At 49.6% G+C, this 12,500-nt stretch overlaps 2 protein-coding genes across 3 annotated transcripts in view; one reads left to right on the top strand and one right to left on the bottom strand.

The window, feature by feature from the left end:
• Window positions 1-4,738, bottom strand: part of Bpifb2 (BPI fold containing family B member 2) — an 18,647-nt gene extending 13,909 nt beyond the window's left edge. Inside the window, exons 1-4 of the mRNA XM_021154912.1 lie at window positions 4,664-4,738; window positions 3,760-3,903; window positions 1,766-1,859; window positions 180-284 (exon numbers count right to left, since the gene is read on the bottom strand). Of these exons, the coding sequence (XP_021010571.1) occupies window positions 180-284; window positions 1,766-1,859; window positions 3,760-3,877 (317 nt within the window). The 5' untranslated portion in view covers window positions 3,878-3,903; window positions 4,664-4,738. The remainder of the gene's footprint in view (window positions 1-179; window positions 285-1,765; window positions 1,860-3,759; window positions 3,904-4,663) is intronic.
• A 3,097-nt stretch (window positions 4,739-7,835) lies between these two features.
• Window positions 7,836-12,500, top strand: part of Sun5 (Sad1 and UNC84 domain containing 5) — a 14,173-nt gene continuing 9,508 nt past the window's right edge. Inside the window, exons 1-6 of one of the 2 annotated variants that reach the window (XM_021155553.1) lie at window positions 7,836-7,996; window positions 9,452-9,507; window positions 9,664-9,738; window positions 10,618-10,684; window positions 11,356-11,417; window positions 11,982-12,031. In XM_021155553.1, coding sequence (XP_021011212.1) covers window positions 7,923-7,996; window positions 9,452-9,507; window positions 9,664-9,738; window positions 10,618-10,684; window positions 11,356-11,417; window positions 11,982-12,031 — 384 coding nt within the window. In that variant the 5' untranslated portion in view covers window positions 7,836-7,922. The remainder of the gene's footprint in view (window positions 7,997-9,451; window positions 9,508-9,663; window positions 9,739-10,617; window positions 10,685-11,355; window positions 11,418-11,981; window positions 12,032-12,500) is intronic. The other variant, XM_021155554.1, reaches the window with a different exon arrangement.

The raw sequence follows: 12,500 nt of genomic DNA, 5'->3' as shown, positions 1-12,500 counted from the left end.
CCACCAGCTGCACAGGACTAAGGCAGGACCAAGGTCTCCAGGGTTCTCTCCTGTCTCACTCCCCCAGAGGGTGACAAGGGCCATGAAGATACCGTTAGCCCCCTCCCCTTGCTCTTCCCTGGGAGAGACCCTGAAACTCCTGCCCCTTCCCCACCTCCCCGAAAAAGAGATTCACTCACCGAAAGACTTTGATGGTGAAATTGGCTGCGGCTGATAAACGTACCCCAAAACCAGCAATGAACTTCAAGTAGAAGAAGGGCACGTGGACATCCAGAATCTGAACCCTGTGGGGTTGGAACCCGAGGGACAAGGGAACTCCCATTAAGCACAGAACCAACTCCTGGGAGGCTCCCCTGAGCCAACCCCACATGCTGATGCTATAAAGAAGGGCTTCCTGATGAGCGGACCATTGCAAGAGGAAGGTGAAAAGCTCTCAAGCACAGGAGGCATGCGAGACGCCCAGCTGATACAAAGGCAGAGGGGCCTGGCCTCAGGCAGGACACAGGGAGATGATCAGATGTACTTCTATCAATTCTGACTATATCCCTGTAAGCATGAAATCCAGGAGAGAGATGCTGAGGTCCCTGCAACTCAGAAATTCCCAGAGTATTCTAGCCTTAGATTCTAGTATCACCTTTGGCCCTCACCAACAGAAAACACCCTCCCTTCCAAGCTTCTGGGAACTCCCAGTGAGTCCCAGAGACTTCCTTTTTGTGTAAGTGAAAGTCATTTTCTCCCTGCCCAGCAGTTGGAAGGGGTAGAGTTAAGATGATTCAGATATCAGAATATGGCCCCACTTTCAAACGCCTCATTTTAGCCTGGAGTGATATGGATCCAAGACCGTTTCACTACACAGCCCAACTCTAAGCCTACTGCATCTAGCCACAGCCTTCCTGGATAGTGAGGATCCTCGGGCAACTCCTTGGTGGTTGTGTCCCTATCCAGTGCATTATTAAGGCCCTGGCCATTAACATACTAAAACGGCACTCCAGCCCTATCTGAGGAGTCTCAAACCGCTGGTTCCAAGCTCCTGGTGTGTTGACCTATGCTCTGTTCTGGTGTCTTTGACTATAGATGACAAGTTGGACACAGTATGTCAGGCCCTTGATCCCCAAGTTTCAGGGACAGGAAGATTGCAAGTTAAAGGGTAGCCTCAGCTACATAGCAAGACCCTGTCGCAAACAAAACAGGAGGAAAAAAAGAGAAAATTGTAGTTGACGGGTAGGTGAATAGATAGATTTGTTGGTAATAAGATAGACAGATTGAGCCCTTGCAATAGCCAGTTTGTATCCCCATAAGGATAGGCACAGTGGCCATTGTGTTTGAGTTTGGGATGTCTCCACCCCTTTGGGTCTTTATGCATTAAGGGGTTGAGGATAGAGCTGGGATTGTCATTGTGTTTAAATTTGGGGACAAGCATTTGGGAGAAGAGGTTGATACTCAGATCAGTGGACCCCAGGGCCACAGTCTGAGCCCCTGGGAGAAGAAACTTAGGAACTAATCCAGGGTTACCAGGTGACCCCATTTGCCAAGTCTTCTTACACCTTCACACCTGATGACAGGCCCTTCTGAGCTGGAGAGGTTTACTCACCCGTAGACCCATGGGCTCATCTGATAGTCCAGACCACTGCCAGCTGAGGCTCTCCAGTAAAGCTCATTTAAGATCCCCCTCCGGGTGAGCCAACGCACCACTCGCTTGGCCAGCCAAACATTCCAGCCAGCAGCTGGAGCACTCTCTCTCTCTCTGGAGGATGGGAGCACTCACCTGGTAGACTGAAGCACCTCCCCACTTGGATCCATGAAATCAGAGATAGTGACCTGCAGGGCCCGCTGGAGAGGGGCTTTCCCAATGTCCGACACTGTGGGGTCAGGGCAGGGTGAGGTCAAGTTCCTGGATCCACCAAGCATGAAGATCCCACTACCTATCACCTATCCTGCCCTTCTGGTGGAGCATGCAGGTACCAGATGAGACAAGCTTGGAGTGGCCCACAGGGAGAAGGGCTGCACCAGGCTAGCCCATGCAATGTGCCCGATTCATCATGCCCTCCCTCCCACCCCTCCTCCACCCGTTCCTCCAATACAGTAAAATCCTCAGCCCTCTTGCAAGGCTTAATCTGAGTGATACAGAAGGAAGCATGAGACGAAGCCACGAGGCTAGAACTTGACTCAGACTCATTAGCGTAATGAAAACTCCTTTTCCCATCTGAGCCTCCGTTTCTCCAAGCAGAGAGGAGAAGGGTCATGGCCTCCATGCTCATGATGCGCACCCCAGCCTGGCTGAGCTGAGACTCACACCTGGGCTGTGGACTCCATTCACAGTGCTCCCTGGCACAGGGCCTAAACTCTGGGGCTTGCAGGGTAATGTGGGGAGGAATCCTTGGGAAACCACCCATCCAGGCTTAGAAGCGCTGCGGGCTGCATAGGTTTCTTGCCAGGTTTCCACCCATTGAGAACAAACACGGGCGGATGAGCCAGGGAGGCTTCGGGACAAAGGAGCCCTGCACAGAACAAGCAGAGGGCAGGGCAGATACCCCAAGAGGCCATCCTCAGATCCAGGTCCCAGGCATCCATTGCTGCCATGTGTGGATCATACTGTCATGGATCACTGATCACTTTCCTTGTCTGTCCATCTGCCCGGATGCAAGGTCCCAGAGAGCTGTGCCCTAGGACAAGCTGCTGGCTCTCGGCTTTGTGCTCTGGCCATTACAGTCCCTTCTCTGGTCTGGATGGAGTCCCTCACATTCTAATCAACTCGAGTCTGATCTTTGTGCAAGCATCTCCAGATCCCACTATGATGGAGCCCCGAAAGTTTCCTGAGAGGCAGCTGGTGGGAAATAAAGATTTCTGTGATGGGATATTTGGCCTTTGTGACTTTGTCCTTTCCTGTGGGCCTCAGTTTCCTCAATGTGCCTTTTCCCATGGGAGAGGGTAGGACTTGAAAGCACCTAGAAGAAAAGCCACAGGGGAGAGACCTGTGTCCCCCAACCCCCAAGGGGGTGGGTCCCGCTGAGATCCAACTTCAGAATGTCCCTAACTTACTGCCCTTGACATGCCTCTCCTCGGTCCATGTGTGAGCACAGATACCACACAAGCTCATGCGTGCACTTGAGGTACACACCACACCTATACATGCACATTCAGGCACACACCACAGGCACATAGCCTCCCCAGCACTCAAATCACATCCCCCTGACACTCCAAACTCACAAGAACTCACAGTTATAAAGTCAGCCACTCAAGTTAGCTGATCTAGGTCCAGGGACAGGCATATTTCTATAATACTAGCAATCAGGGAGGCTGGGGCAGGAGGAATGAGAGTTCAAGGCTAGCCTAAGGGAGACTGTCTCAGTTTTGCTTTGTTTTTTTAATGTTTAAAAATAAGTCTTGATTTTTTGAGGGGGTTGTTTTGTTTTGTTTTGTTGTTTTTAAGCATATGCCCACACAAGACACAAGCTCACAACTGTGTGTTAACATTTGCACTTTCATACTACTGATCACCACAGACTCCCTAATTAGCTACCGGGCAGCAGGACACAGTGACACTTACAAACCCAGGTTCTCCCTGGTACACCTGTAATACTAGCATCACAAGGGCTAGGATTCTGCTCAGTGTTGGAGCACTTTCCCAGCATGCACCAGGCTCTGGGTCCCATGCCAAGCGGCACAACAATTAAAAACGCACATTCCTCTGAGATGCTTGTATTCGTTCAGACCTGGCTCTCACCAGCACACGGGGTGGCAAGTTGGCAGGTCTCTTACCATAATCCAATGCTGCCTTGTTGAGTCGGACCACAATGACAGGCAAGGAGACAATGACTACAGTCTGAAGCAGCAGCAACAACAGCAGAAGCAGGCCTAGACTGCATGCCCTAGCCATGGCTGCCCCAGCTGCTGCACCAGGATCTGTGGGCCAGAGTAGAGACAAGTATCAGGGAGCTGGACCAGAATGTCCATCCCACCCTTGAGCATTAATGTCTCAGCCCAGCCTGTACCCAGGTTGAGTGATGGTCAGAGCCCTGCTCCAAACCCCAAACACATACAATTTGCATTTCTGTTTTGGGAATGACCTGCTTTGTAAGAAACTATGAGAGAGTCTAAAATTAGCCAAGACCTGCACCCGCCTTGAGAGGATGTAGCCTTTCCTGAATTGGCACAGCAGACAGAGATGGGGGTGGGGCAGGGCAGGTAGGGGAGCAAGACCCAAGCAGTATCAGAAGGTGAGGTCATGATGGGGTATGGAAGGCAGTTATCTGCAAGTGCAGAAACAACTCAGCCTTAGTCCCCTTCAGTCCAGTTATATAGAGTCAAATGTCCAGCCCATTCTGCCAAACTAGCCTCGTGTTCAGCTATCTATATCTTACCAGGGAGGACCCATGACAACTCCCATCTCTGTGTCAATCTAGCCAAATGAAGAATGGCCTGAGGGTGACCTAGCTCCCCTGAGACAAAACCAGCCTAATAATAACATGTGTACCCAGTTCTGGGAGAGAGGGTTCGCACCCCCATTGCAGGAATGCAATTAGGGCTAGCTGAAACCCGTCGATATGGCACTGGTCAGTGTTCCCTGCAAAGCCAGGGGCAGGTGGAGTCAGTAGCAAGGGAGTAGCAGGAGATAGCATCCCCTGGGACCAGAGGAAGAAGTAGCTCTGCAGCTCACTCCTACCTCAGAGGTTCTGAAGGCGGCGGATGCTCAGCCTCGAGACGGTCTGCTTGGAAGGCAAGGGCACAGCTGCTTTATGAGGCTCCCCCACTGCAGCCTGCGGACCATGAAGCGGGAGCCAGGGAGCGGCCAGTTTGCTTGTGGTTGCAAGTGTTTTCCCTGCAAACATCGCCTTGTCAAGTGTCTCCACTCCCCTGTGGGATGCATCTGCCACGTATGCAAGCACGGCTGCCAACTGCTGAGAGACCCTGGAACTGGGCTGTTTCCGCTCAAGTATCTGTAGCTCTCTGGAAGGAGAACTCTCTCCGGGAGATCTCTCTCACCATACCATCCAGGCCCAGGCAAGATCCAGGAGCAAGGGGTGCCCAAGGGCAGGGTGATAGCCTTGTGTCTCCAAGCTCTTCCAGAAACATAAGTAAGGGCAGGAGGCTATCTGAACCCTGATACTGGTCACACACTGAGCCTTCACTCAAAAGGGAACAGAAGACAGTGTGGCTGACCCAGTGTTCCCTGTCACACCCAAGGCTCTCCAAGCTCACATCTGTCACAGTAGGAGTAGACTGTCCTGTGTGAGAGAAAAGATGGCAAGGATGTGAGCATGGGGTTGCAAATGCACCATTACATATGCACACACATAAGTCATAGGATGCACCATTACATATGCACACACATAAGTCATAGGATGCACCATTATATATGCACACACATAAGGTCATAGGGACTGATATAAGAGAGAAATGGATGTCTGAGGGTATGTAGGTGGCATGGCACAGTGACATCTTGGTTAATAATGTCACTTCATTGGCACAGGCGTGAAGTGTTCTGTGGACAGGTATGTTGGGCTATTGAGTGAAAGGGACTGTGAGTCTAGGATGGCGATTTGAGGTGCCTGTGTGTATGTGAATTCAATGGACTGCTTTCTGGGGTAGAGAGATCACGCACATGAACACACGTGTGTACACATATGCACAAGAGACAATGGCCTGGCTGCAGGAGCTCCCTCTCTCTCAGTGATTCACCTCGGATGCAGACACAAGGATCTGGGGGTATGTTCTCCTACTCTAGAACCCCATATGACTCCTGATGACCACACCAGCCCAAATACCAGGCTTGGAGCCCAGACTAACCTGGAACTGGTACCAGAGAAGTCTGATACCTATGAAGCTAATGGGTTGCAGACACCATCAAGTGTTCCTGGAATAGCCCTGCCTCCGAGCCAGTGCCCCTGAGCCCAGTCTCAGAGGCAGAAATAATGAGGCATCCAAGGTTGCTAAACTCCACTCTCAGCATCGGTTTGCCCACCATCACCCAAGACCAGGGCCTTTTGCACACTCATCACACACAGTGAAGAGACGTACAAATATTGACCGATGCCACTCTCTCAGTGTTTGCTTTCAACATGAATACTTCCTGTTCTTCAACACTTCCGGCACAAGGGACACTTGGGTAACATCCAGGTGAAACAAAGGAAGAGACTTCACCAGGACCTTCTCCAGAACCTGCAGCCTCCTGGCAGCAACGGCAAGCCCGATGGGCCAAGCACTTCCTATATGCAAGGTACTCTGCCGACAGCCCCAAGAGGGGAGTCTTCTGCTCAACCCTGTGCCCTGAGCTGGAACATACTGAATGCTAAATAACGTTCAGTAGATGAACTATTTATTAGAAAGCCTTGTAAGAATTAATATCGGGATTTGAGTTTCCCCTTCACTGAGCCTTCTCGGGAGCTGCAATGGCAAATCACCACACACTTAGAAATTCAAAGACTCATCAGCTTTCCTTTTTTTTAAATAGAGGGCCTCATTATAGCACAGGCTAGCCTCCAATTTGCTATGTAGACAGGGATGACCTTGAACTTCGGATCATCCTGCCTCCACATCTAACACGCTCTGGGAGTACAGGTACATGGCCCATTTGTTGAGCACCAGGAAGTAGAGCCCAGGGCTTCATGGATGCTAAGCAAGCAGCCTATTAACTGAACTATGCAGTTCTGGAGGTCAGAAGTTTAAACAAGTCTTACTAGGAGAGAGAGGTGTTGGTGTTGGCAGAGCTGTTGTCCTATGCTAAGACTTCAGGAGAGGGGCCGTTTCTTGGTCTTCTGACTCCTGGCCCCTCCTTCATCCCCAACCAGCAGGTTTCTTATTCTGACTTGTCACCTATGAGGACCCTGGGAGAGTCCTTGGCCTGCTGGGTAATCTAGGTTATTCTCCCTATCTCAAGGTTCCATCTGCTAGCTCCAGCTTCCCTACACCATGCAACTTAACAGATCCCTCTGGTCAGGTTGTATCGAGCAAGCCACCATGGGAACCTGGGATGCCATATCCCATAGTCCTTAGCCATGGCCATCAGGGAGTAAAAGTGAATTATCAGCTTTACAATTGGAAAGGTCAGGCTGTCTTCAGGTAAGGATAAGTCAGGGTTAAGTGGGGTATTAGAATCTAACCAGACATTTCCATTTATGGTGCTTTCTTTTTAACCCTAGTAAAAAGGTGGGACTTTATTAAAACAACAGCATAAAGAATGTTTTTTTTCATGTAATGTGAATACCAGCCAGTGAGTTCAAGTCCAGGAAGCCTAAGGCAGCAGAGAGTCTTAGGAGCAAGGAGGGTGGCTTGATTGTTGGCACCTCCATTCTTGCCCAGCCTCTGGCTCTCCCTGGCTTACAGCTTCAACTTTCCCATCCTCCAAATGAAGAGTAAGTCACAACGGCATCCTCTGAGGGAGGGTTGGGGTGCTTTGAATATTCTTGACCCAGGGAATGGCACTATTAGGAGGTGTGCACTTGTTAAAGTAGGTGTGGCCTTGTTGGAGGAAGTGTGTCACTGTGGGGGTGGGCTTTAAGACCCTCCTCCTAGCCACAATGGGAGTCAGTCAGTCTTCTCCTGTCTGCCTTTGGATGAAGGTGCAGAACTCTCAGCTCCTCCAGCACCATGCCTGCCTGGATGCTGCCATGCTCCTGCCTTGATGTCAATGGACTGAACTTCTGGTCCTATAAGCCAGCCTTTACTAAATGTTGTCCTTATCAGAGTTTCCCTGGTCATGGTGTTTCTTCACAGCAATGGAACTCTAACTAAGACAAAGTTTCAGGAGACTTGGGATCCATCCAAGTGCTCTATGAGGTCACAGAGCTGACAATTCCATCTGACCCAGTAAATTCCATGTCACCTTCCAGGGAATACTCAATGGTGGTGGCGGCAGTGGCAGCCACTCCCTCCTCATTGACTCCCATAGACCTCCATCCTTGGTCCTTTATAAAAGGAAATCAATGCCCCGGACAAGGAACATCGGGGCCTTGTGTACCCTACCTGAAGACACAACTCACAGTGGCAGACCTAGGAGGTGAGGCCAGCTCCTGCCTTACCCCAGCCCATACAGAGTTCCTTGGGGAAAAGCCAACCTTGTCAACTGTCTTACAGAAGTAATTGCTGAGGACAGAGGCTCAAAGTAGCTTTCTCTAGGTTTCCTGGGCAATGATAGAGCACAAAGCAGTTATCATTTTAGCATGTATTTACTGTGTGTCTACTGTGTGCTGTAGCCTGTACAGTGAGCTGAGTGCAGTATTGCATCAGTCCCTCCTGCTCACTGTCCCACTGTACCTCAGGCTAGTGTTGGGAACAAGGAAACAGATATCTGTATCCTCCTTTTCAAGAGCCATCTAGTTGCAGGCATCAGGGATTCCCATTTGAAATGACACCGTTTTCCAAAAAACAGTCCATGGGAAAAGGAGGAACTTCTTTAAAACCTGAGCATTTTAGTTCATCCTTTTATATAGTTGTCTCACCCCTAGTGTTTAAGTTGGCCTATATGATTGTTTTATCGGGTGCAGTGTGGTAACGTGGTACCACACTGAGAGACATACATGTGAGATGGTGCGGTCAGGGTAAGGAGCAGATCTTTGTGTTGGGAAGTTACAAACTCCTCTATTCTAGTTATTTTGAGGTGCACTTATTACCCTGACATGCCACATAGGCCTCAGGAGTGCATGAATCTTATATTTGGGGAAGGTCAATACTATGTTAGCACAGCTGGGCATGATTTGAGACTGTTCTATCACTATGACAAAGCACCTGTGATAATCAGCTTACCAAGAGAAAAGGTTTGGAAGTTCTAGGCCATAATCAAGGACCTAGTGTTTGTTTGTTTGGCTGGTTGGTTGGGGTTTTTGTGACAATATGACATGGCAAAAGTATGGAGAGAAGAGCAATCACGTCATGATCCAAAGCAAAGAGAGAAAGGGGGAAAGACAGGAAACTCACAACCTCTTTCCAGGATATGCACCCAATGGCCTAAGGACTTCCCACTAGGCCTCACATCTTATAGTCCTACCTCCAGAAACCACCACCACTCTGGAAAACAATTCTTTAACCCATCTGGAGACATCTAGCATTCAAAATATAACAGCTAGATGTGTTGATTTCTTAGTAAAAACACACATAGAGAGTCAAATTAAAAAATGTTTAGTGATTGTTAACTTACAAAATGAAGAATGTTTCTTTCTCCCTAACCAAGTGGGGCCGAGAGAGTTCTCCAGTGTTTCCCCAATCCCAGGCTCCCACTATGCTGTGCTCTTCCTTCTTGTCAACAGGTTAACCTTAGGTGTAGTGTCATGAAGAACCATGACTGTCTGGGGAGGAGGGGAGTAGGAATGGCCGCCTATGGGCCTCATTTCAGCAAAATAAAAAAATCTTTTGAGGGCAGCCAAACCTTGTCTGTCCCTGGTTCTCAGTCTGAAATGTGGTGGCACCACGGATCGTGTATGATGTAAAATATGACTGTGAACCTTGTCATCCTCAGGGGCGTCCAAAGAAGCTATATCAGCAGAACGGCAGAGCCAGCCCCAGCGAACATGAGTGAGCAAGGACAGAGTCCTGGGACTTCACTGGGACCTGGTGTGAGAAGCTCAGGGTAGAGCAGCAAAGACCCATACACCAAGTCCGGGGACCCCAGGTCTCTGCAGGCCCATGTCCTGAGGCTGGCAGAGACTTTGTGATCTGTGTTCTCTGCAGATGACCCCCTCCTGTTGCCTCTCCGCATGAACACCCCAGGCCTCAGCCTAGTCCAGATCCTACTGGGATATATGTGTATGTATATATGGAGTAACTTGACTACCAGGGGACAGGGGACAGGCAGCAGCTTCAAACCAGGCTCTTCTAGAACGTAGGCTGCCCTGGATGGCAGTGTATTCAAGGAGCTACAGGCTTCCCCACCAAATCCAAGTCGGGCCTCCCTAGAGGAGAAAGTAAAAGGAGAGCTTGCTGCTATAAGAGGAACAGTCCCCAGGGCCTTCTCTACTTTGAATCCATTTCCCACCCATCCATCCATCCATCCATCCATCCACCCATCATCTGTCCATTACCCACCCACCCATCTACCCATCATCCGTCCATTACCCACCCACCCACCCATCCATCCATCTATCCATCCATCTTCTGTCTATCCACTCAACCAGAGACACTCATCACTTCCCCTGTATTTTCATCTGTTCCTATAGACAATCAACCCTCTGTTCACCCATCAGTCCCCTGATCTCCACTTTACTATCTACCAATCTTCCAAACTGCACACCTACCCTCTTCTCCATTCTCCTCTCTCCCATGCACACACCTATCATCTACCCTGAACCCCCACTTTCTAACTTACCTTAACCATGCTCCACACTCCAGAGATGAGCCCTACAAGGACACAGCCCTCTCCAGGCTCCCAGTGTCCAGGGATGACATTAACACACACCATCTTTTGTTCTACCTAGTATACCAGGCTTTATCATCTTCAAAAGAGGCATGAACTCATAGGCCATAAACTTCTGGTGGTTTACATGATCTGAGCCAGGGGCTATCCTGGGTTCAACCAACAAACCCAGATAGTCAAGGTATCCCCCAGGCCCAGGACAGACAATGAGTGCTCACCATGGGACCCGAATGAGAGTACACCTCCTTGCTGCCCTCCTGTCTCCCCTTCAGCCTGGCTCACCTACCTAGCCTGCTTCCTGAGGACTCAGACCCAGCATGTTTTCCTTAACACCTGCAGGTAAACAGGGGAGAGGGAAGGGTAGGGACAGTGACAGTGCCTTCATTAGTTGCTCTCTCCCTACTAGTCAGACCAGATGAGCCATCCTCAACCTGGCTTTTGCCACATTCCCCATCCCAGACTCCCTGTAGCTCTCTATTGCTCAACTCCCCAGCATGAACCTTGCTTGGCCTGCCATTCTCTTCCTATATATCTTCCTAGATGCCTTCCTTCTGTGGACCCACAGGGCCTGCAAGTCTCGGTCCCCAAACACCCCTACCGAGGTTCCCATGTGGTTCCTTCACCAATGTTCTTCCTGTCCAGAATGACTTCACCCCATATCCACTTGTCTCCCTGAGCTTGCTTTGTCTACATAATCTCTCTTCTGAGATGTTCATCTAATTTATCTAGTTAAACTTTACATTTTAAATATCTCTTTCATGGCTCCTCTGGGAGCCTTGCCTCCCTCCACAACCACCATGGGCTTCCAGCCAGGCTAAGATTGCAGGTTGAGGTGAGTGAGTCTGGAGGCCCTAGAAGGAGGGGGCATTAGAGCTGATCCCTGAAGGACAAGTTCAATAAAGGATGGGAACTGAAAGAGACAAAGCACAAATAGACAGAACAATGGAGCAAGGTCAGGGAACCTGCCAGATGTTTCCACTGGCCCTGACCATGGCCATTCTGCTTCTCAGATGCAAGTTGTTCTGCCAGAAAGTCATGGAAAAGATGGGCCTTCTGGTTCTCTGTGTTTTTGGTGAGTCTCCAAGGTCCCTGCTTAGGTGAAGGTGTCAGGCTTGGGCCCACCGTAGAAGAGGGGGTCCAGGGCTCTAGCACAGTCATGTCTCTGTCTCTCATGCTGCCAGTTACCCCACCTGTCTTGAGAGGGCTGCCCTGCAGCTTAAGAGAAATGAACATTTAGTTGCAGAGGCCAAGAAATGCTTTGAAAACTTTTTAAATTTAAGAACAACAAATATGTTTTAAGGGCTTTAAATAATAGATTCAAGCCAGCCTAGAGCTCATACAAGTGCAGATAAGACCCACCCTGACTTCTCTTTGCCCACTAGGCAACAAGGCTGAAATACAAGGTGGAAGGGGGTGTGTGTTATTTAGCTTGTGTGACACACATCTCACAAAGGACATCATTTGAGCACGATGCAGATATTACACTATTCCTATCTTGGAGTCAAGGACACTGAGCTATGCAGAGATTAAGTAACTTCTCCCAAAATTACACAAGCCTAACCTAGATGCCTCAATTCCTGACCCCAAGCTTTAACCTTTGACTTAAGTGAGTCATTCTTACTCTTGTGACCCACAGGCTTCTGGGTATTTTCCATGCACTTACCATCAAAAGTGGAAGTCTGGCAGGTGAGTGTGAGCCCCTTCAGGACCCATGGCTGACTGATCTACCTAAACCAATCAATATCCCCACTGCAGCTTCTCTTACTCTCACCAAATCTGGATGATGCTTCATTCTTGACTCATCCCAGATCCAAATAGCTACCTTTGCCACTCTAACCACCAGGAACCCCTCTCTCAAGGACTGCACATAGTCATCTGACCACCATCAAATGGCTTCCCTATCTGTCACTCAGCCCAGCAGTGGCCCATCTCATTTCTCTAGAGCCCCACCTAAAATAAGGCTATAAGGAACCACACTTCTCTCTCTACTCTCTCTGCTTTAGTGAGTCAGAGGGCTTTGTTTTCTGGTGAAAAAAAGGAAGAAAAGAGTCAGAGCTCCTGATGGAGAGAATCACGGAGACCTACAGAGAATGAGGGTCTGAGGGACTTGTCTCTTCTCTCTCCCTCTCCCTCTCCCTCTCCCTCTCCCTCTCCC

This window comes from Mus caroli, chromosome 2, assembly GCF_900094665.2.
Source record: "Mus caroli chromosome 2, CAROLI_EIJ_v1.1, whole genome shotgun sequence".
NCBI lineage: Eukaryota > Metazoa > Chordata > Mammalia > Rodentia > Muridae > Mus > Mus caroli.
This window is presented reverse-complemented; position numbering and strand designations above follow the sequence as displayed.